The sequence below is a fragment of the Centropristis striata genome, chromosome 14, assembly GCF_030273125.1.
Source record: "Centropristis striata isolate RG_2023a ecotype Rhode Island chromosome 14, C.striata_1.0, whole genome shotgun sequence".
In the NCBI taxonomy this organism is placed as follows: Eukaryota; Metazoa; Chordata; class Actinopteri; order Perciformes; family Serranidae; genus Centropristis; species Centropristis striata.
Window position 1 is genome coordinate 23,819,869 of NC_081530.1, and position 25,854 is coordinate 23,845,722.

At 38.0% G+C, this 25,854-nt stretch overlaps 1 protein-coding gene across 1 annotated transcript; it reads right to left on the bottom strand.

The window, feature by feature from the left end:
* Positions 1–1,192: 1,192 nt before the first annotated feature.
* On the bottom strand, positions 1,193–12,698 carry slc39a4 (solute carrier family 39 member 4). Its single transcript, XM_059350396.1, has 12 exons — positions 12,498–12,698; positions 9,614–9,946; positions 7,265–7,466; positions 6,858–7,030; positions 6,459–6,642; positions 4,840–5,012; positions 4,531–4,725; positions 3,944–4,051; positions 3,806–3,860; positions 3,549–3,701; positions 2,442–2,629; positions 1,193–2,345 (listed from the first exon to the last, which is right to left on the bottom strand). Exons 1-12 carry the CDS (start codon positions 12,696–12,698, stop codon positions 2,217–2,219), a joined length of 2,094 nt encoding a protein of 697 aa, XP_059206379.1. The 3' UTR covers positions 1,193–2,216.
* Between the last annotated feature and the right edge of the window lie 13,156 nt (positions 12,699–25,854).

The following is a 25,854-nucleotide window of genomic DNA, read 5'->3' on the forward strand; positions in this document are numbered from 1 at the left end:
AAATGTGTTTTTGAGAAGAAAATTATCCATTTGGTTAATTGCATTTTGTAGGTGTGAGTCTGTGTTAAGAGTTTAGAAAAAGTATCTGAAGTATGGGTAAAAAAAACTGTAAAATCTTATCAGCTATGTTTGTTGTTGTCATTATATTTGTACAAACAAATGTACATTTAGTTGTACCAGGCATTAAAATGAACAAGAAAACAAAGGTGGAAAACAAAGGTGGTCAAATAATTTTTTCCATGACTGTATTTGCAGAGTGAGCTAGATTTGGTGCGTCACAACATCCAACAGCAATCTCTGTTTAATGTACAAAAGCTGTAAAAGACAAAACAATCCAGTTCAGATAGAGGAAACAAACAGTTGCAGTTTAAAAGATATAATCGTATGTTTCACACCGCTAACACAGAGTCAGCCCCAGTCAGCCAGTTAGGAGCTTAGACTGTATAAAAATGGATGATGTTATCAGTGACAACATCATCCATTTTTATACACTCAGTGTGACGTCATCCGTTGGTTTGCTGACTACAGTTTTAAAGCCTCGCCATTGGCATTTTATCTGCTCTGAATCGTGTGTTTTTTAGACCTAGTGCATGTTCCCAACTCTACTGTAAAACATGTATTATGCAGCATAATGTATGAGAAGCTCAAAGGTCCAGTTTCAGAGGTAATTATCACAAGTTTTATTGGGAGAGTAAGTTACTGGACTCCTGAGGCTCATAAAAACCTCTTAAAACATACTGTTGAAGCTCAAAATTACGGATTGCTCTTGTTGCAAAGCTGACTTCAGGGAAATCCTTTTTCCTCTGTCAGCAGCTACACGCTGTAAACTGCAATTCGTTTTTTACGGCACACGCTTAACGGATCGGTACACAAACTAAACGTTGTCATTAAACGGGTCATTTTGTCTGAGAGAAAGCGAGACACTGGTCTTGCTTGTGGTTGCACATAGAGCATACTGTTCATGTACGGTTATGTCTCCATGCGATGAGTTGTCATCGGACTCTGTCCCTCACAGAGACGGTCACATAACCTGCGAGTAGAGATGACACGAGGCAGATAAAGATTCTAGTTTCCTCTGCACTGCTCGTTTCATTCCATTTATTTCTGTTTCATTCACACAAATATTACAAATCTGTGATCAAATGCAAGGAAAAGAGTCTCACTTATGTCTCACAGAAATAACAACATAATGTGCTTTAAAAGTGTTTTAATTTTCCAACAAAAGGGCAGATCACAAAATACCGTATATTCCATACTGTATATAAAAACATAAAACATTTTATACACTATTAATTATACATTTATCTTTATGTTAATGTGACTTACGAATCTTATGCTTCAGCAAATACAATAATCTTCAGTTGTATAGCTTCATTTGTGTTTCTCATCAACAGATACTTAATATAAAGTGCAAAAATAACTTTACAGGGCAAAAACCACTAGTAAATTTAATGTGTATACTGAATTATTGGTATCATTTTACATTTATAAGTGCTGAAAAAAAAGAAACACTTTTACTGCCAGACAATAGCTCAGGGACCATAACTAATCTTAGCATTATTAAAGTAAAATAAGTCAAACATTTTGTTAGAATACATTTTTCATACATTCTCATTACGTTCTCATTCTGTGCAGATGGTTTGTCTATACTGCAATTTGCACATCAGTCCATCCCGAGTCTCTCTTCCTGAGGTGTCTTCCATTTAAAAAAAAACAAAAAACATTTTTGGAGAGCTTTTCATAGGACAGAGGATGTTCTGTGCTGTGCAGATTGTAAATCCCCTCAAGGCACATTGTGAAGTGTGATTTTGGGCGATATTATTAGAATTGACTTGACTTGAAAGTTCACAGGGAGGTAACTGTGCAATTTTCTGCACAAAATATTAGTGAACAACATTCGAAATTTTGTCAAATAACAAAATCTGGGGGGCGTCCCACTGGTAGAGTGCGTACCATTAAGGCTGAGTCCTTGATGCGGCAGACCGGGGTTCGAATCCGCCTTGAGCACCTTTTGCCGCATGTAATAAAGCATGAAAAATGCAAAAAAAAAAGTCTAAAAAAAATCTGGGCTTGAGGATTTTTGGAGTTTAAGTCATTTGGACATGTTGTTTGTCCTTTTGTTAGTGAGAGCTAGGACAATGTTGGCAGTTTAACAATCAGCGTAGACAATACCAACAGACTGAGGTGTCTGAGCATGTGTCTTGACTGTCCGTGTTTTAAAAGTGGATTCTCTCTTCATAAAGTGACAGCAGCAACAGAATCCCCCACCCGGTCAGCAGGCCGAGGTTCTGCAGCAGAAACATGAGCCAGGGTCTCTTGTTGCTGATGTGGACCATGGTGGGGAGCTGCAAGGAGGAAGAGGAGAGATGGAAGCTGCTCTTTTGATACCAAGAAACAGTTTTTGTTGTGTGGTAATTAGTTCTGTAAAGACAAATACTCACCATATCAGCCAGCCCCACATACAGGAAGAGTCCTGCAGTCACGGCAGCGATCCACTGTTTGGTGGCGAGGTCGGTGGCTACAGACAGAGCGATGTACATGCCGACGAACGAGGTCATGGCACTGCCAACGTTTAAGAGCAAAGCCTTGCGGACAGACACACCGCTGTGGAGCAGGATGGCAAAATCGCCTAGAGAGAAACGAGCAATAAGTTAGTGGAAAATGACTGTATGTGTGATCATCCTTGACTTGTGTTGAGCTAAATGTGTGTGTATTACAAATGAGAGCTGTAACCTGAGATACAGTGAGTATCTCACTTTGATGACCAGACTAAAGACAGAGGTAATGTCAGAGTAAAGTAAGGTAAAATCTTGATATGTGTTGAAAGACTTGTAAAAGGATGTTTTTAAAGGTTATACTAATTAAAAGTGTTTTTTTTTTTTTTTTTAAAAAAGGAACCTAATCCAGAAATATTAGTAACAAAACACAGGAAGTCTTAGTGCCCAAATAAGGTAACATGGAAGGTAAAAATGCTGACACCAATAGAAATTGCAGCCCCAAACAGTACCAAGCAGTCCTCCACCGATAAAAACATTCAGGATAACCACCAAGCCATCACCTGACTAGCCTACATGCCTCACCAACAATAACAACAGTGTGGTAAGATACAAAGTCATAAAGGGGGGCCTAAGAAAGCCCACTAATGAGAGAAGGAGAAAGAGGACGATTGTATGGCATATAAGCTGATGTTTTAACATTGTTTATTCAGTCTCCTGTGGTTGCAACCAGGGAACTCATTGAGTTTTGATCTTTTGACCTTTTCAAGACTAAAAACTCTGCTGCATGAAACTCTGAACGAATCTCCTGCTACTGTTTTGCCTCTAATAGTTTTGAGTCTTAGTGTTTGGGGTAGATTTGGGTGTGTGTTGTTGGCAAGTTGGGTGGCTCTCTGCCCGTCTCATCTGGCCTTGTGGCCTTGGGGCTTTGAAGCTGTCTAATTTGCCACTACAGTGTGTGTGTGTGTGTGTGTGTGTGTGTGTGTGTGTGTGTGTGTGTGTGTCTGTGTGTGTGTCTGTGTCTGTGTGTGTATGTGTGTGTGTGTTGTTTACCCAGCTCATGTGGTAGTTCATGGCAGAGCACAGCTATTGATGTGGCCAGTCCAGACTTCCATGACATAGAGAAAGCTGCGCCCATCGCTAAGCCGTCTGCAAAGTTGTGGATGCCGTCACCGATGGTGATCATGTAAGGCAGCAGACGCTGCTCTGTGGAGGCAGACAGAGTGATAGTTAGTGCCATGATGATGAGCACTATTATCACAATTTGATGATGACATGGCTGGTTTTGTGTCGGCAATAACTTTACCCACCTCTGGTGCGCTCTTTGGGCTCTGAAGGTGATTTCTCGTTCTCATCGTGGCCAACCTGGAATATAAATGATCACATGAAACATTCAGTAACAAGTCATTGTGTTATTGACCTAAAATGTTTGTCTTTGTTTTTCTCACCAGGTCTACTTTTGATGCTGACTGTGACTTTGCGTCTTTTTGTTTCCTCTCCTGTTGATACATCTCTAAAACCCTCCCATGGTCACAGTGGTGAGGCTCTGATTCTTCCTAAGGACACAAAGGGAAAGATTTTGAGTAAAAAGAAAGTATAGAAGAACAGGGCAGCTTGTTGGGCTGTAAAGTTCACCTATAAGCACTTCAAATAATGAAAATAAAATCATTTATATTATTATTATTGTTATTATTATTATATTAATTTATTTCTGTAAAAATGAAATATTTTAATGCTGCTGCACAAAAACAAGATCATGTGTAGAAACAGGATGAAGTTGAAGCTTTTCTACTGAAAGCAAAGCAGATTTAAGGAAATATTGAAGTCTTACTGGATTCATATTTTGCATTATGTTTATTTTACATGACTTTCCTTACAATATTTTGTTGTGTAAATGAAGGACAGGATCACATAATTTGAAATGCAATGTTTGAAAATGTATATATTGAAAAATTAAGTGAGGTGTGTCCATATCTATATTCCTAGCAGGCCTGATGCTGCAGGTTTTTGTTGTATTGATGTTTTGTTCTCTTACCGCATGATGATGTTGATGGTGGTGATGGTGATGGTTGTCTTTATATGCGATCAGAGAGAAGATCGTTTCCATCAGATAAAAGTAGTAGATCCCACCCAACACGACCAGCATCTTATATACATAGTCCAGACTTTCTTCATGGTGAGCGTCATGTGAGTGCTTTGTGTTGTCTGAGTGCACATGTAAACCTAAAAACTAGACACAGACCACAAGAAGAATATCATAAAGCTGCAATGTCTCTCAGATATCTAGTGTCACAAAATAAATATCTTCCTGCAGCTTTAAATTCGAAGAGTTAAATTCGCTCACCATGGGCAGCAGGTGCAGCAAAGCATCTCCAGTCAGTGAACCTACAGCCATGCTGATGCAAAACTGGATACAGAACTGGAACACACCGGTGCAGGAGGTGCACAGCAGCAACACGATGCCAAACATGGACGTCAGTGTTATCACCACATTGGCAATGGTTGCATAAATGTATCCTGTAAGAGAAAGAGGGGCGGAGGTCAGTTATCAAAACAAGAGACTATCTTTGGAAGTGTTATCTGGGCACTTTATCACTATTTTGCTGCAAAAAAAGCACAAAAATTCACATTAAGAAATGTAAAGTAAGTTTTTCCATCCATGCATCTTCTTCCGCTTATCCGGTGCCAGGTCGCAGGGTCAGCAGGTAAGGCAAAGTATTCCAGATGTCCCTCTCCCCAGCCACAACTTCCAGCTCCTCCTGGGGGACCTTGAAGTGTTTCCAGGCCAGATGAGACACAAAATCCCTGCAGGAGTTCAGGATCGACCCTGTGGCTTCTTACCAGTTGGACATGCCCAGAGGGATCCTTACCAGACGCCCAAACTACTTCAGTAACTTTTTGTCAACACAAAACCTCATGTCTCTGTATCAACCTTATTATTAAGGCCATTAGGGGTCAGTAGAGGTGTACAGAAATGTCATTATCTGTCTCTGTGTTTGCATTTGGATAGAAGACTAGAAATGGTCGTGGTTTGTACCGGAAGTCACTTTAATTTGGGCAGAAGATACATTTTCTAACCTATTGGCAATTAAATTTTTTGTGCCATCAAAGCAACAAATTGGTTTAATACTGCCATATAATTAATTATAAAGTATATTTCCACATCATGTGGAACATGTCAATCAAGTGTTTTTGTTGCCGAATAACAACAAGCAACTTTGGATAGAAAAAAAACAACTGTTAAATCACAAGAGCAAACTGCTGACTGCTCGACATGTTTAGATGACCTGACATTTACTGTGGGTCATATGTGGTTTATTATTTTATGGGACCTCCCAAGGTTCTTTATTACCTTTATTAACAATTTATATTTCATGCTTTTCTTGCTTCTTTTGATATTACTAAGTGTGTAATAATCAAAGTTATTGTACTTTTGTCTGTTATATTAAATGGCAGCCAGCTGAGTAGTTTGACAACAGATACTTATCAGTCATGCACTGTCCATTCATGCAGATTACAGTGTTGAAGTTCAGGGACTTCACTCTCATTCACACTGATAAAGACGTTTTGTCCAAGTTGCCTGCAAACTATAAAATCAGTAGATTAACTAGTCTAGATAAAGACGTCACTCTGAGGAATCCTTTTGTTCAGTGATTAAATAAAAATAAGTCTTTACAACCACATAAACTCCACTTTCTCACACACAGGTTACTCTTTTACTATTATTATTTTCTACTCTGTGTCTTTATAAAAGTTCTCTTCGTCAAACATTTGCCCTGATACAGTGACTAAAAAAATCTGTTTCTGCCCAGTAATTTGTGCATTCCCAAATAATGTATTCAAATGTGGGTACATCCCTATAGTGCCCAGTGCTTTAGGAGCATAGAGTTCATATCTCTGCTGCATAGATGTTTAATAAAAGATCCAAGGTCAGCATCACCAACAGCACAGTCACACACTTACTCTCGGTCTTGGTGAGGCTGTCTGGTGTTGCAGGTTCCGGGATTTCTGCACACGCTCCGCTCAAGATCTGCTGGACCAGTGCAGGGCTGAGCCGAGCCAAGTGGGTCCGACCCAGGCCAGCGGAGACAGAGCTGTTGTCTGGCAGACCGTAGATCAGGACCAGCTCTTTAGCCGAGAAACACAACTGGAAGAAAACAATTTGAACATAAAAATCTGTTAAAACAGTAAACTAACTGTTGTATACTGCATGTGTTCTACATGACCACTACGGGGTTTTCTGTGAAGATGAATGACAACAACATTTGCTTTTTTAACATGTAGTGAAATCCATTTAAAACGCCTGTCAGCTGTTTTGTGACTTTGACTCGGCGTTTTTTTCTCTGTGTTGGTATTTTGTACCTGATCCCAGGTGCTGTTACTTTCATGCCCCGCGGAATGTTTGTGGCTGCTCCTCTTCCTCCATCGCAAACCGCTATGATCGTGATCAGCGTGCTCGTCTTCATGGTGTTCGTGTCCGTGATCGTGTTCGTGGCTGGGTCCGATGTTCAGACTTCTCATGAGAGCCTCCAGATCTGCAGAAGACAAAAACAACCTAAACTTGAGCAAAACAACTCCAGGATTCAACTAGTTTTGATTAATAATATCCTTAATAAGAGTGCTGTGCACGTGCAGGCAAAAATACACTATTAATCTTGCAATATTAGTTTTTAAATCTAAGTTTACAGAGTCCAGGCTTTCGACTGATGGATCTCTGTCTGTGCTTGTATTGGTGTCTCTGTTTTTCTGTGTTTCTGAAGGACATTTACCCCCGACAGTGAAGTTCTCCGACCCCAGACGCTCCATGATGTAGTCCAGGAAGAAGCTCTCCTCAGGCAGAGTCCGGCTAATGAAGCAGTGACCTTGCAGGGCGTGATACAGCACGCGGCCCAAAACTGCACCCGCTTCTTGTCCCTGGTCCGGTGACGGTGCGTTCACCTCTGTCATGATGTCCATGGCCGTTACACAGCTCTGCTTACCATGGTGATAAGGGAGAGGAAGCACAAAGAGAAAAGGTATGAGACAATAAAAGTAAGTTTTATTCCATAAGAATGGTTTAATTTAATGATAATAGTTTTGTCTCAATGTGATTGTTAATTGAATATCTTTAGGTTTTGGATTGTTGGGTGGACAAAACAAACAATTTCATGACATAACCTTCCACTTTTGTCATGGACATTTTTCATTACTTACACATTTAAATTTGCTTTTATAAAATTGGTTTTGAAAAAAGTATCCTTCAGGAACCTGTTTCAAAGTCAAGTTATCAAAAAATCTTGGAACGATACTGTTCGGATTGAGCATTTTGATACTTTCACAGTATTTTTATAGCACCTAGATCTGCTTTGTAATAACAAATTTGGTACCTTTTATGTTTGGGAATGTGATTCAATTACATATGTTAAAGATGTTACTTCCAGAAAGCTTTCTCACCATTCTTTGAGGTATTACTTGGCTAAATCTTAATTCATAAAATACACAATTTTAACTGCTGACTGCTGTGATGGACTTTTGTCCTACATTTTACTAGAGCTAGTGATGTAATTGTGATGTGCAGAGTACAGGGCAAAGCCTAGTGCTTACTGTGGGCATCACCCAGTATGATAAGATACATCGAGTGATAGAATCTGCCACAGTGACAATAAAACACATGAATGAGTAAGGTCAGTAAGATCATAAACTGACATCCTAGCTACTAAAAAGACAATTATGGTGTCCCTTTTCCGTACAGCATAACACACTGTTGCAATCTTTTTAAATATTTTTTTACTTGTTACACTTTATACTTCATCACAGACATGTGACTGGCAATTTAACACAAGACTGTGATGTTTTCTTCTCACATAGTTTAACTTGAGTTAAGTTTCAGTGAGACAAAAACCCGAGTATTGATCAGGGAATTCTGAAATGGAGTAGGAAGACACAACATGCATATCCAGTCCCCTCTTCTATACTAATAATAAATCATATAAACCAATTCACCACCTCAGTGTCCCTCTCTACAACTAAACCACGAGGTTAATCCTCTTAATCACAATCAACAGGATCCAATCAGAAATATGGAAAATAACAATAAAACCAATAAAAATCACCATTTACTTGCTTTAAATTCCCCTTCCTCATACTTCTCAAAATCATTTTGTTGTATTATTATTATTTTTTTAAACTGTATAATATTTTTACTTTGTTTGACAACTTTCAACCCCCCTGCCTGTAAATAAAATATTTGATAACACATTATAACACAGCGGTTAACTAACAGGATAATAACCTGACACTTTCTGTGTACGTTTTAATTGATGGTGTAATATTCTCGTATGAATCAGCACACATAAATACTTACTGGTTCCTACTGGTACTTAAATATATATCAATTTATTTGAATTTTACTTCCCAGTACCTATAAAATACCTACAGTAAGCTATAACTTATTTCTCTTTCCCACTTAAATACCCCTTAAGTACCCAGTTCTTTCAAAAATAGTTACCGTTTTAAAATACTTATAATATAACTTATTTATAATTTACTCTAAAATCCTCCCTTGTTCAGCTCCACCTACATTAAAGTTCCAGTAGGAACCATTAAGTATTTATATGTGCTGATTCCTACGAAGATATTACACCATAAGTTAAGACGACTTCCACAGTTAGTGTTGGGTAATTACTACGGTGGCCCTGAAGTGCAAATCACAACAGCAAATCAGAAAACACAACGACAAATCAGAAAACACAACAACAAATCAGAAAACACAACGACAAATCAGAAAACACAACGACAAATCAAATTGTGTTTTCTGATTTGCCGTTGTGTTTTTTTGATTTGCCGTTGTCTTTTTTTGATTTGTCGTTGTGTTTTCTGATTTGTCGTTGTGATTTGCACTTCAGGGCCACCGTAAATTACCCTGTAAGTCGCATACTGTGTTACAAAGTGTTACAGAACATTTTCTATTATATTGCCAAAGAGTAAATTATGTTTTTGTTTTGTACATTGTTTGTGCAGTCTACTGTCTTTATGGCTCTCTTTTGGTAACTTGAATGATGATTGTAAGCTGCTTTTATTGGTGTTGTCTCAGTGTCTTGTGAGGAGAATAGATTAATGAAAGATGAACAAATGCTTACCTCTCTGTGTGAGGGCTCATAGTGGTCATGAAGCTTTTGAAGCAGCTCTTCTAAAGCATGAATGTCTATGTGCTCGTGTTCATGCTTATGGTCATGATGCGGTTCCTGATGTGTGATTTCATGTAGGAAATGTTGGGCCTCCTCTCCCCATCTCCCCTCCCTCACCGCGGTGCAGACCAGGCCAGGAGATGAGAGGTACAGGACGCACCCAGCAGCCAGAGCAGTGAACTGAGACACACTGACCGTTACATTTTTTCTGCTTTTTCCAGTTTCATCCTCTGCGTGAGTGGAGGGATTGCTGATCAACTGATGGACGGCATCTGATAGAATACACTACAAACAGAAAAGAAAACCATACACAGTTAGATTCAACCAAACACAAGATTAGATTAATTAATAGAATAGGAAATAAAATATATAATCCTGGATATCAGATGCTCTTATTTACTTTTATGAGAAAATACTTCCTAAGATTACAAGATGAAGTGGACAGTGTATGTCAGCATAATATACAGACCCAGAAAAGAAGACAATTACCAGTAAAACAATAAACAACTGGAGTAAAAATGAAGTTGTTCTGTTGCCTGCTCGGGCCCTAATAATAATAATAAATTTAATTTATATAGCGCTTTTCTAGACCATAAGGCAAGCCTCACATTTAAGGTCAATTTTTAAGTGAGTAAAGGAAAAATTAATAATAATCAAATATTAGAAAACCAAAACAAATATATGTAAATATACAAAACAAAAATCATTGCAAAACTGTAATCAAAAAAGGGACCATAGAGTATTTCATCATAGCTCCATTTAATCTGCTTAATAACAACAACACATATTTTCCCTGCCAAAAACATAAAATAAACAACCAACCAAAAGAACAGAAGAAAGGAAAACCAAAACATGGTTAATATATGAACCATTTCAGCAAAGTTCCATCCCCAGAGATTCAGATGAATAGGAAACAACATTTTTGGATTTTCAAACAAAAGTTTTTTAGTTTTTGATACCTTTTTAATCTCAAATTTATTCTCACAAGGACATGCAGGTTAGGTTTACTAGTGACAATCATGAGTCATTTTTTTAAAGCAAAAAAGCCAAACACTTGCTGGTTTCACACTCCTTAAATGTGAGAATTTGGTGCTTTAGACTGTTGGTCAAATAAATCATACCATTTGAAGACATTGCCATGAGATTGAATATATCTGACATTTTACTAACAAAACGATTCTTGATTGATTGAGAAAATAATGGAAAGATTTATTGATAATGAAAATAATCTTTAGTGCAGCCCTAAATACCACTAGATGTCAGCAAACTGCTGACTGCTCAACATGTTAAGATGACATTTTGAGATTAGATGACCTTTACTGTGTGTCATATGTGTCTTATTATTTTATGGAACCTCCCCTTCTTTTTAAAAAAAAACATTTTAACAATTTATATTTCATGCTTTTATCACTATACTTCCACTGCTTCTTTTGATATTAGTTCTCTATTAGCAGGATTGAGTGTGTAATAATCAAAGCTATTGTCCTTTTGTCTGTTATATTAACTGGCAGCCAGCTGAGTAGTTTGACAAGAACTACTCAAGAGATACTTATCAGTCATGCACTGTCCATTCATGCAGATTACAGCTGACATGTAGGAAGTTCAGGGACTTCACTCTCATTCACACTGATAAAGACGTTTAGTCCAAGTTGTCTGCAAACTACAAAATCAGTAGTAGTAAAGATGTCACTTGAGGAATCATTTTGTTCGGTTATTAAATAAAAATATAAGTGTTTACAATCATATGAACTCCACTTTCTCACAGAGTTTACTCTTTTTTCCCCTTTTTTCTTTTTTTACTCTATTTTGTTTTTAGAAGCTTTATAAAAGTCCTCTTTGTCAAACATTTGTCCTGATACAGTGACTAAAAGCTTCAGTTTATAATTGAATGTTATAGTGGTGGAACAATGTATGCAGAGCCATTAGGCTGTTACAAAAAACAAACAACAGAAACAATTTAAACATTTAATATCTACCCATTTTTTAAGCAATTTACCAGTCAAAAATAATATCCATTGACTCACGTTATAAACATTGTCTTTAACCTTTAAAATTGTTTTAATCCCTCAAAATAAACCAAGAAAATATCCATTAACAATTTAACAGCATGTCCCAACTTTGTGGTGAAATCAGGGTCTTAGAGTTATTTGAAATATGTTACTTCTAGTTAATAGACATAGGAATCAGCTACATTTTTGATACAAATTGAAAGTCTATTAACTGGCTATCAGTTTTGTCATAACTTTGGTCCACAGACCTTTTAAAAACAACAATAATAATAATTTAATAAAACTTTAATAAAACACATTAAAAAGTGAGAAAAGCAAACATTTTTATTACATTTTTGTCTCTGTGACCTTCAAAGGACCCGTAAATAGCTGTCTGCTAACCTGTCCTTCCTTATGGGTGCGCACTGCGCTTCATTCAGAAACAACTTATCAAAATAAAATAAAATAAAATTCAGAATTAATTACATAACTACATGTTTTCATGTATTAGATTTGTAATGTAATTTGTAATAATTTGTATGTAATTAGATTTGATTGGAGCCCGTCTGACAAAATAAAAATATAAATTCTTAATTTATTTAGTCGATTAATATGATACTGTAACATGTGCGCTTTATTTTTGGTAAATAGGTCTACTACTTAAAAATAAAAAATAATAATGATCAGCTTATAGATTCCCATTAAGAAATCCACTTTAACAGCGGTGTATCAGCAGGCAGGCCTTATAACTTTTGGACCTCGACCCCTCCCGGCTGCACCTGCACTCAGCGACCCGGCTCTGCTGCCTGGCTGCGGAGTTATCGGGAGTTATGCATAATAAAACGTACCTTTTCACACGGCACTGCACCGCACTGCACACGGTTCTCCAGTGTATTAAAGAGGGAGCCGAGCGAGTCCTCAGTCAGATGCTGCTGTCCAGGAGCCACGACGCTGAGCACAGCCTCGTACGCCTCCTCCACCGCGGGAGACCCCGACACAGAAGCGAACAAACCCCAACCGGCGAGAATCAGCAGCGTGGAGAACAACATCTTCTAACTTTCTTTTATAAGAATGGTTTAATTTAATAAGAAAAGGGGACAAAAACAGTCCGACAGAGAGTGGTACCGTCCCAAGGTATTTCTACAGAGACATTGGGCTGTATGGAGCTCAGCTCACAGCTTTTATTTTAAAACCTCTGCACGTTCACTTAAGCTGCACTGTGATTGGCTGAGACGTGACTCAAGCCGTCCTATACCTGTCTATTAAGTCACCTGTACAGGACAAAGAAGGCCTCCACTTTACACCTTGTAGGCTGTCTCTCTCGCTCAAGAATAAGTCTCTTAACCCTCTGGAGTCAATCTATTTATTGAAAATACACATGTTTTATTTACAGTAATAACTTTATTTATATATGATATGTAGACAAGCTGAGAAAGCCAGTTGAAAGTGCAATCATAGGGGCTTTCACAGTGTGCCATTTATGTTTCTAGACCATTTTTAAAATGTGAATTTTCTTTCTGCAATGAAAACTATTACTATTTTTAATTTACATGCAAATAGACAGTTTTGTAGTTGTATTGTTAGGGCCCGAGCAGGCAACAACCTGCGAGGTCCCTATTGTATTTCGAATGATTTTTTTTTTCTTCTTCCCAAATGATCGCATTTTTCACTGCCTGAACTCCCCAAAACTCATGAAACTTTAAATATAAGTCACACCTGGCGAAAATTTTTATAATCTATTGTCATCCTGAATTTCCACCACTAGGTGGCGCTATAGGCCTAATAAAGGAAAGTGCGTTTTGGCTAATAACTCCCACATACTTTATCGCACATTCAAAAACCTTATATCCACGTGTTCACTGAGTTGTGCTGAATCTCGTGATATAGGCCACGCCCCTTTTCGCATAGAGTTTTTTTCCCCGCAAATTCGCGAAATGTCAAAAACCTACTTTTTCGAACTCCTCCTAGGCAATTTCATCGTTTTGCACCAAACTTTGCACACAGCATCTATGGACCCTCATAACAAAAAGTTATTAAAATAATTTTGATGACCCAAAGAATACTCAAGTTATTAAATAACAACTTCCTGCAGGTGGCGCTATTTTAAACACAAAACACGAAGTGTTGCATATCTCCACATTGGTGTGTCTGAATGACATGAAACTCAAGATCCTACTTCCCCATGAGCCCCTGAGGCTCTGTGCAAAATTTTGGCCGATGACCACTAGGTGGCGCTCTTTAAATTGAAGTATTTTATATCTCCAAATCGGTTGGTCGGATTAACACCAAACTTGGTATACTTATTGTCAATGCCCTCCTGAGGATAACCCTTGAAGGTTTTATTGATCGACCCCTAGGTGGCGCTCTGGTGGCAGTCTAATTTAATATTTGGCACTGTGCCCAGACCGTAAGACTTAAGGCAATGAAATTCATTATCATTATCATGTTTTTTTTAATCTTTTTATCTATGTTATTTACTTCATACTGCAAACAAAATCTACCTCTGGGTACAAATAGAGTCCTCATACACACACACACAAAAGAGGCACATATCACACATCATTCAACTTAAGACAGTGGGAGTTAAGAAATGTCAAGTTAAATAAAAAAATAAAAAATTAAATTAAAAATTATTAAAAGTTCTTAGAGGTCCAGACTGTTCAATTTCCTCATGTCAGAGCAGAACCGAGGTTGAGTGGAATTTTTCTTAGGAACGAGCACAATAGGGTTGGACCACTCACTTCTTGACGGTTCAATGACACCCATGCCCAACATCATCTGGACCTCCTTCCTCAGTGGTTCGACCATTCGTTCTGGAATCCTGTAAGGCTTCAGGCGAACAGGCTTAGTGTCTTTCAGAACAATTTTATGTTTTATTACATCAGTACGACCAGGTCCCTCTGAGAACAAGGATGGGAAAGATTGTTTTAGCTCACCCAACTGATGCCACTGGTCCACACTTAGGTGCTCTGGAGGGGTCTGGGGTTTACATTTCTCTCTGAAGGGTACCATGTCTGCTTCCTCAGCCTCCATTGCATCATCATCTTCAGGCTGGACGTCCCGGACCATCAGAACACGCTCCCCACCTGATACCTGATTCATTTCTTTCATGGTATTCTTTTGACAGATCAACATGAAGCAGTTGTTTCCGTTTGTATTTATCAGGACAAGAGACCTCATATGTTACTGGGCCCACCTTTCTAGTCACAGTATAAGGGCCTTGCCACTTAGCTAATAACTTACTTGGCCCAGTAGGAAGCAGTACCAACACTTGTTGGCCAGCTTTCAGTTCTCTTTCACGAGCCCGTTTGTCGAACCATACCTTTTGTTTGTATTGAGAATCTTGCAGGTGTTCTCTGGCTATTCCTCTGTAACTTTCCAGTTTGTCTCTCATCTGCAGAATGTAGGAGATGATGTTTGTTGTTGTTGCCTCAACAGCCACCCAGTTCTCCTTCAGCATGTCCACGGGGCCTCTGACCTGTCTGCCATACAATAACTCAAAAGGGGAGAAACCAGTTAAGGCCTGGGGTACCTCTCTGTATGCAAACAAAAGAAAAGGCAGCCATTTATCCCAGTCTCTACCAGTATCATCCACAAATTTTCTCAACATTTGTTTAAGGGTGCCATTAAACCGTTCAACCAGACCATCAGTTTCAGGGTGGTAGGGCGTTGTTCTTATCCCTTTTACACCAAGTTGGAAATACAGGGACTTCATCAGATGTGACATAAAGCTTGTACCTTGATCTGTCAAGATCTCTTTGGGAATACCAACTCTAGAGAATAACTCCACTAAACACCGAACTATATGTTTGACCTGAATGGAGCGTAGTGGATACACATCTGGGTATCTGGTGGCATAGTCACATATTACAAGGGCAAATTTGTGTGCATTGCTACTTTTTGATAGGGGACCAATGATATCCATAGCTATTCTCTCATACGGCACACTCATGATAGGCAAAGGTTGTAATAGGCCTCTGTCTGAAACCTTGGTGGGGGCTACAATCTGACATTGCATGTTTTACAATATTCCATTACATCTTTGTACAAACCTGGCAAATAAAAGCGCTGAGCAATGCGGTTATAGGTCTTAGTTTGTCCTAAATGCCCAGCCCATGGAACAGTATGACCCAAACGCAAAATTACTTGACGATACTCTTTTGGAATAACAAGCCTAGGCTTCTCAATGTCTGCCAAATACAAAAGGTTGTCTTTTATGATAAAGGAATCCCGAGTTGCATTTTCCAGCCCCCTTGTGCCCATGTCATAGTCCCCATTAACTTCACATGCTTTTGCAAAGAGAGGTTTTAGAGATGAGTCATTCTCCTGACTCTGCCTAAATTTGTCGGGGATTTGCCATTGGGTGTCAATGATGGATGTCACAGGAAGCTTGGGTTCAGAGGTTTTAGCTTTATCTTGATTTCTGTTTTTCTCCTGACGTCGTTGTCTTTTTGTTTTCTTAACCTTATTTCCCCCTTCAAACAAACTGTCATGTATACCTGGCAGGGGTTCTAACCCCTTGGCCACTGAGCGGGTAACTACAGCACAAGAGTATGCAATATAATTTTGCTGGACCAAGTTGTCAAGGATAGGTAAATCTTCTCCAAGGATTACGTCATAGGCTAATTTATCTAGCACTCCAACAGTTAAGATGAAGGCTTGCCCTTCAACCTCAATGATAACATCTGCTGTTGGGTAATCTTTCTTACATCCGTGTACACATGTGATATTTATACTTTGGTCGAAATTAGGTAATGCATTTCTGAGCATGCTGGTTTTCACTAAGGTTTGTGTACTACCAGTGTCAGCCAGAACCTTTATCACATGACCATTAACTGTAACATCCACTACATGTGCATAATCAACTCATTATCATTAGCATGGTCATCACTTTCTGCCCGAGGTACAGAACACAACTCAACTGATTTTGATTTTCTTAAAGGACACACTGAAGCTTTGTGTCCTGGCTGTTGACAATAATAACACACAAAAATTGGCTTCACATTTGGATTAACAGGTTTCTTACCAACCCCAGTGTCCATTCTGTCCATAGGAGGCAAACTGTAAGTTTTGCCCTCTCCAAACCTTGGTTTCCCAACATTCACCCCTTTTTCTTTAAAGGGTCCCAGTGGGCTGCTGCATAGCGTTCTGCCAAGTCTGCCGCTTCCTCTCCTGTTGGGGGGTTATGTTCCTTCACCCAGGTGCGGAGGTCTGGAGGGAGCACACGAAGGTATTGCTCCAAGATAACCGTTTCCCCAATCTGCTCCTTGGTGCGGCTCTCAGGTCGCATCCATCGTTTGTACAGTCCCTTTATCCGATTGCAGGTTTCTCGCACAGTCTCTCCCACTGGCACAGTGGTGCTCCGGAAGCGCTGTCTATATGTCTCTTCTGTGACATTGAACTTCATCAATACTGCCGCTTTAATAGCCTCATAGAATTCTGATTGTTCTTCATCCATTCCAGCATAAGCCTCGAGAGCTTTTCCTGTTAACAAGGTGACCACTCTTGCCGCCCACTCCAATGGCTGCCACCCCCATCTTCTGGCTATCCGCTCAAACCGAACAAAGAAGCTCTCAGGATCTTCACCTTCTTTGAAGTCAGGTATTCTGGGTTCACCAACACGGGTCCCTGACGTCCGATTTGGTGTGACAACAGGCTGCTGATGCTGTGTTGGCAGCTGGGGTGATGAGAAGACAGGCGGTTCATGAGCTTCTTCTGATGTCCAGCCTTGCCTTAGGTTTGGTCCAATATCCCTCCTTAGTTGTTTAATCTCCTCAAAAAGTACAGCTTCAGCTTGTTTAGACCGGTGCATAAACTCTCTCATTTCTTCAAAGAAATCTGATGCAGAGAGTTCTGGACTTGCAGCACGGATAGTAACTTTTGGCCGTGTCACTGGCTCATCCTCACCTCCAGCAGCCATTGCTCCTTCAGGTGGTGGCTCCGCCTCCACTGCGCATTCAGTTTCTCTTTCCTCCATTTCTGCCAAGGTGTTTTTCCTTGACAAATGAGCTCTTCCATGTCCTACACCTCTCATTTAGTCAGTATTTGACAACAACTTTTCAAAGGTGAATATAATCCCACCACTGCCACCAATTGTTGCAATGTGAGGTGCAGGGAAACATAGTGAGACTTGAGGAGGACAAAAAAACTGAAAGCTGAAAAATAACTCAGACTTTTAAAAAAAGACAGTGGTGGAAGAAGTGTTCAGATCCTTTACTTCAGTAAAAGTACTAATACCACACTGTGAAATGACTCCACTCCGCTCATTTTAACTACCTAATAAACTTTTAAGTGGTTTAATTTATAAAAATGGGTAATCATTTTAAATGTATCATGTTTTTCATTTTAAATCTTGACCTGAAAAGTAACTAAAGCTGTCAGCTAAATGTAGAGGAATAAAAAGTACACCATTTCCACCATTGCTACCTGCCTCTTCTAACTTATACATATCAGTTAAGAGTCCTCCTTCAGACACTGTATGAGGATTAAAGGGATAGTTTGTGCATTATTATACAAAACTTGGTACAATTATTGTCAATGCCCTCCTGAGGATAACCCTTTAAGGTTTTATTGATCGGCCCCTAGGTGGCACTGTGGTGGCAGTCTAATTTCATATTTGGTACCGTGGCCACACTATAACACTTAAGGCAATGAAATTCATAGGGGTGGTATAGACTGGCCCCTGTAACGCGTGTACTGCGAGGGCCCGTTCAGTACTGCTTGCAGTCCTAGTTTCTTATTATTTCTGCTGTTTTTGTGTGTATAAATGGTTTAAATAAATGGTACATTTCCATAGAAACCTGTGTCTTTTGCTTGTATTTCCAGTTCATGGCAGCTTTATACTTTGTTAATTAAAATAAAATGAAAAATCTGACTGATAGCCAAGTTTGTGTCGAGAAATAGGAGTCATGCATGTGACGTGAGGACAGACTGAAAGATGCTAAACAGAGACAGAAATGAATGCATAGCAAGTTGACACATTTCAACCAAAATCTCCTGGACTTCAGAGGTTTAATAAAATCTTGTGAGGTGACTTGTTGCTGGAAGACAACAGCAGAGAGAAGTGAGGAGCTTGTTATGGTGGAGAAGACAGAAAGGGGAGCTAAATGTTTTCTAAAATATTTAAAATGCCATGAATATTGTGCTGATATTGACAAGAGGGAAGAGGCCACACAAGATCATAGAATGAGACTTCTCCTTGAGTGAGACATGGTAATGCACAACAACAAACAGACTGAATAAAGCAAAAAGTAAAGAAGTAAAGAAATACTTTTATTTACAATAAAATTTACAATAAAAATATGTGGTGTCAGTGTCAAAAACAAGCACTTGGAAGTGCTTGTTTTTGTGGAAGTACACTTAAGGTGCACAATTGCAAAAAAAAAACAAAAATCAACATACTATAGGCATAGTATGACTTTTTTGAGGGGGTCATATTTGGACATCCCATTATATATATATATATATATATATATATATATATATATATATTATGGCATGCCGTTCAGGAAATTAATCTTTGAATATATTGAATGAATTCTTGAATATATGGAATGAACTCTTGAATATATGGAATGAACCTTGAATATATATAATGAATTCTCGAATATATGGAATGAACCTTGAATATATATAATGAATTCTCGAATATATGGAATGAACCTTGAATATATATAATGAATTCTCGAATATATGGAATGAACCTTGAATATATATAATGAACTCTTGAATATATGGAATGAACCTTGAATATATATAATGAATTCTCGAATATATGGAATGAACCTTGAATATATATAATGAATTCTCGAATATATGGAATGAACCTTGAATATATATAATGAATTCTCGAATATATGGAATGAACCTTGAATATATATAATGAAACTTGACTGACGTCATCAAGGCACTGCCATCTTGTATTTTGCTGCCGCAATAAGTGAGCATGAGTCAGTCTGGGAACCTTGTGGCAGCAACACTGACCAATGAGGACATTATCAACTTATTGTCAAGTGCTTGTATGGGCCACAATCCTCCCGATAGTACCCGTGCCCAATACAGTTCTCCTGAAGAAGAAGTTCGCTCCCTTTTTAATCTTTTTAATTAGTTCCTCACTCATCAATATGACGGCGGACAGACGGGAAAATAAAAGTCCCGTCAAAATAAAAGTAGCGAGCTAACTTATTATCAAGCACAATAAAGAAAAGAAAAAAAAAACACTTATCATCATGCACTAGTATAGGCTATTCTCTTTCTACACCCAGGCATGGTTCACATTTATTTTAGTCAGTCAGTTTAGTCATACATAAGTATTATTGATTATTAATTATAATCATAACTAATGCCATGGAAGCTATAGCTATGAAAGAGTTTGTTTACTTAACTTTTTTTTCAATATAAATGAAGTAGGACATCAAAAGATTCCCTTTGATTAGATAGGCTATAGCACACTCAGAACATTGTCATATCATTTAATTACAGCAATAGGCGGCGGGTGAGCCTGACGTTTGGGAAAGCTATCTGACCACATATTATATAGAGCAACGGGTCGCCGGTGCTGCTGATCGCTTCTGAAGTACTTTTACGTTGCTTATCTCATCACCATGACAACGCAGCAGCTGCATCATAATAAATCCCTGGAATATGGGGGAAGCTTGCTCGCGATCGCAGCTCCTTTGATGAGAAGGTACACAGAGCACAAAGCTCAGAGACCGGACAATAACCGGACAATAAGACAAGTTAACTCCGACCGGGGCAAAAGGTTTTGTTGAGCCAGAACATGAACACAGAGCCTGGTTGAGTCTCCTCCGATCAACTTTTTATGTAATAACTGCGCCAGCCTGTGGCTAAACATCAGCACTGAAGCGATAACTTCACAAATTCTCATTTTCAATTAATATTAACAGTAACACTATTATTATGATTTGAAGCCGTGTCAGTTTTGACTGTGCGTGATGGGGACCTCTGCTTGTGACTTTATAGATGCTCTTTATTTAGGCAGGGAACGTAATTCAAGTGGAAGTTTATTTTAATCAAGTGAAACTATAAGAGCTGGTTCTTTGGGAGAACGTGATACATAATTAGGCTATTATTATTTTAGTGTGTGAATGCACATTGTGCTAGTGACAACGCGTTGCCATGGTGATGAGATAAACAACGTAAAAGTACTTCAGAAGCGATCAGCAGCACCGGCGACCCGTTGCTCTGTATAATATGTGGTCAGATAGCTTTCCCAAACGTCAGGCTCACCCGCCGCCTATTGCTGTAATTAAATGATATGACAATGTTCTGAGTGTGCTATAGCCTATCTAATCAAAGGGAATCTTTTGATGTCCTACTTCATTTATATTGAAAAAAAAGTTAAGTAAACAAACTCTTTCATAGCTATAGCTTCCATGGCATTAGTTATGATTATAATTAATAATCAATAATACTTATGTATGACTAAACTGACTGACTAAAATAAATGTGAACCATGCCTGGGTGTAGAAAGAGAATAGCCTATACTAGTGCATGATGATAAGTGTTTTTTTTTCTTTTCTTTATTGTGCTTGATAATAAGTTAGCTCGCTACTTTTATTTTGACGGGACTTTTATTTTCCCGTCTGTCCGCCGTCATATTGATGAGTGAGGAACTAATTAAAAAGATTAAAAAGGGAGCGAACTTCTTCTTCAGGAGAACTGTATTGGGCACGGGTACTATCGGGAGGATTGTGGCCCATACAAGCACTTGACAATAAGTTGATAATGTCCTCATTGGTCAGTGTTGCTGCCACAAGGTTCCCAGACTGACTCATGCTCACTTATTGCGGCAGCAAAATACAAGATGGCAGTGCCTTGATGACGTCAGTCAAGTTTCATTATATATATTCAAGGTTCATTCCATATATTCGAGAATTCATTATATATATTCAAGGTTCATTCCATATATTCGAGAATTCATTATATATATTCAAGGTTCATTCCATATATTCAAGAGTTCATTCCATATATTCGAGAATTCATTATATTCAAGGTTCATTCCATATATTCAAGAGTTCATTCCATATATTCAAGAGTTCATTCCATATATTCAAGAATTCATTCAATATATTCAAAGATTAATTTCCTGAACGGCATGCCATAAATATATATATATATATATATATATATATATATATACACATAAAAGAGTATGACCTTTTTTTTGAAAGGGTCACTTTTGGACATCCCATAATATGGTGTTGTTTTTTTTATATCACTATTTCTGGACAAACTATACTACCACATGTATCAACAGAGTATAATTGGGCCATTTCTAGCATTTTTAGGCATTTTAAAATTTGACCATTTTTTGACAAAAATCGACATACTATTTTTTTGGACATCCCAAAATGTGGTGTTTTTCCTGTAATTTCTGGCCATATTATGCTCTAATATGTATTACCAAACTATAATTGACCCATTTTAAGCTTGTTTATGCATTTGAAAATCTGGCCATTTTTGACAAAAATCGACATAATACAGTATGACTTTTTTGAAGGGGTCATTTTTGGACATTCCTTAATATGGTGTTTGTCTGTAAGCTCTGGCCATATTGTGGTCTAATATGTTACAACAGACTATAATTTACAGATATAATATGGTGGTTTTTTTTGTGCTATTTTTGGACAAACTATACTACCAGATGTATCACATGTATCAACATGGGTCATTTAAAAATTTGACAATTTTTGTCCAATAATGTGCTGTAATATAATATGTATCAACAGACTATAATTGACCAATCTGAAGCATTTTAGGCATTTTAAAATTTGACCATTTTTGACAAAAATCGACATAAAATATTATGACTTTTGGGGAAATCCCATAATTTTTTTTCACTATTTTTGGACAAACTATATTACCACCTATATCATCAGAGTATAATTGGGCCATTTCTAGCATTTTTAAATTTTTGTCCAAAAATGCCTAAAACCGCTTTAGAATAGAATTTTGATACATTTTATAGCACACTGTGTCCAAAAATGACCAAAACACAATATTAAAGGATAAAAAAAATTGTCGATTGAAATGCGACTATTGACACAAAAAGCAGAAGAGCAAGAGGAAAAGACAGGTCTGAAAGGGTCTGAAAATAATTTGTCAAATTTATTTTTGCATTTTTTTGCCAGTAGAATTTTATAACATTCTCTGTCTATACATGAACATTACACTGTTACGATGATGTTGCTGATAAAGAGATTTGAAACACCTGTCTGTTTGTGTGTGTGTTTGTTACTGTATTAACCACCAGGTGGTGCAGCTGCTCTGTGTAATCAGAGCAAATAATGCTCCTGAGCTGCAGTTCTGTGAAACTTCTACAAGTCTCCACATCTCAGCTTGACTTAAATGTGCCCATTTAATCATTAAGGCTCATCTGTTATTATTACTGTAGTATTGTTTTGTTTGGACTTGGTTATCTGGTGTAGTGACATTCTGTGCTCCTCCGCTGTTGCTTCAAATCTGAACTGAAATCATGTTAGCAGTCAATGGCTTTCGGCCTCACAAACCACTGAAGGGAAGGATATTGAGTTGATTGGCTGCACATCACTTCACACACATGAACAGACAGCAACACACACACACAAGCTCCCTTATGGCATGGGACCCCGGACATCTGTCCCTGCTGCACACACACACACACACACACACACACACACACACACACACACACACACAGGCATGTTGACCCCAGTGCTGCTAATCTTTGAGACAAAACACACACTGTCCAGTGACCTGTTTTTACACCCCCCATTGTCATGTCACTCTCTATTACATTGTCTGTCATGCAAACCTGTAGATGTTCTCAACACACACATTCATCAAGTCCAATACTGCATTTCATCTTTGGACTGGGGAGGAAGCCGGAGGACTCAGAAAGATCCGACAGGAAGAACATGCAAATTCCACTCGAACCCGCGACCCACATGCTGTGAGGCAACAGTGCTAACCACTACACCACCCAGAATAGTATGTTGCTCCTGGTAATAATATAGTGAGTCCAAAAATATCCGCAAAACACCATATTGTAGGATGTGGAAAAATGCTAAAAATGGCCCTATTATATTGTCTATTGTCTGTTGATACATTTTATAAAACAAATGTCCAAAAATTACAGTAAAAAATCATATAATAGGATGTTCAAAAATAAAAAAATAAACCCTGCTATAATTGCCCTATTATACTCTCTATGCTGTTGATACACATCATACAATAATCTGTCCAAAAAAGACTGAAAAACACTTTTAAATTTTTTAAAAGGTCCCAAAATGCTAAAAATTGCCCGCTTATAGTCTGTTGATACATTTTATATCACAATCTGTCCAAATATGACTGAAAAACACCATATTATAGGATATCCAAAAATTGATAAAACAAACAAACCTAAAACGCCATACTATAGTATGTTGAAAAATATCAAAAAAAGGTCTTAAAATTTTAAAATGTCCTGAAATGCTTAAAATGGTCCTATTATACTCTGGTGATACACATCATAGTGTAATCCATCCAAAAATGACAGAAACCAGACAAACACCATATTGTAGGATGTCTACAAATGAAAAAACAAAAAAGCCAAAGCGTAGTATGAAAAAAATTTGGCTTTAGATTCAAATTCCCAGATTCCAGATTCTTGTTTTCCTTGTGTAGTGTGCAGTCACAGTTTATAAAACACTAATCAAAGAAAGGATTCTTATTCTTCAAGTATTTCAACATTTGATTGTTTGACTTGATGATAAAGCAAACGTGAAGCCAAAGATCATCTTAGACAAAGAATTTCTTCCCCGTCTGTCTTGTACACACTCGCCTGCTGCCCTCAGCCCTACTTTCTTCTGAGGCTGATGTTTCCATTACAGAAATAAAAGCATGACGACTAATCCAGTTATATGTTCCCTGGACGACACACACACCCACATGTACACACACACACACGCACACTTCTGAATGAACATAATGCTTGCATACACACACACATGCATGCACAAACCTGCTGAAACACAAGAAAGTACAAAGACACACACATGTTGCAAGTGGACAAACACACACACACACACACACACACACACACACACATACGCACACACACACACACACACACACACACACAAGGAGGGGGCATGCGATTGAAGCAAGACCCCCTGTTGTGAAAAAGTCAAACAGAGCTTTCTGGAGCCCTGGAAATAAATACCAAACATTGGTAATCCACACACACACACACGCACACACACACACACACATAATCTCCCGAGACAATTTCCTACAGAGCTGCACATTCTTCCCATGGAGCGAGAAGATCGGGAGAAATGAGGGAACGGAGAAAGAAGGATTTTTCCCAGATCTAATCCTGATCTCATCCACCTTACTTCTCTCTCTTTTTAATTTATAAAGAACAGAATTTCAAGTTAATGAAGTCCATCAGATGTAGGTTTTAGAGGGACGAGATACAATAAAAGAGTGTGGATGGATACAGCATTGATGAATGACTACATCGTACCTGTTTTATATTTAGTTCTCAAAAAAGTTCAGATACTTAAATTTGAAAATGTTTAAATGGAATTACATCAAAATTATAGAAGCAGATGATGACTTTCAGTCCTTACATCCTACAGCTCGCATAATGCCACTCGCCTGTTTCTCCCTGCTTGTCGATAAGTCTTTAAAAATGCACATTATCAGTTTATAGCACAGGAATTCTCTTTCAAATTTGTCGCCACCAAGATGAGATTATTTAATATTCAGACTTGACAACGTCCTGAGAACAAGGGAGGACATTTTAGTTGGACAACAGGGGAAATAGGTGTTTACATGAAAAAAACATATTAGAACAACAAAATTACAAGCAGACAAATCTTGTTCCAAAATAAGATTTGCTCCAAAAATAATAGCAATATGTAAAAACAACATATTATACGATGTCAAAAAATTAAAGAAAAGTTATACTATAGTATGCCGAAAAATGGAAAGAAAAGGTCATGGTGTACTTTGTCCAAAAATACCTAAAAATTGTTTAGAATAGTATGTTGACCATGATAATAGTATAGTATGTCCAGACAGACAAATCTCATTCCAAATGAGAGAGAATCTGGGTTTTGCTTTCACTTTTGTTGGATTGGGGAGAAAAAGTTGGATTTAAATGTTGTGTTGACAAAAACATTTCCTGCATAGTATGCAAAAATAAAAATAAAA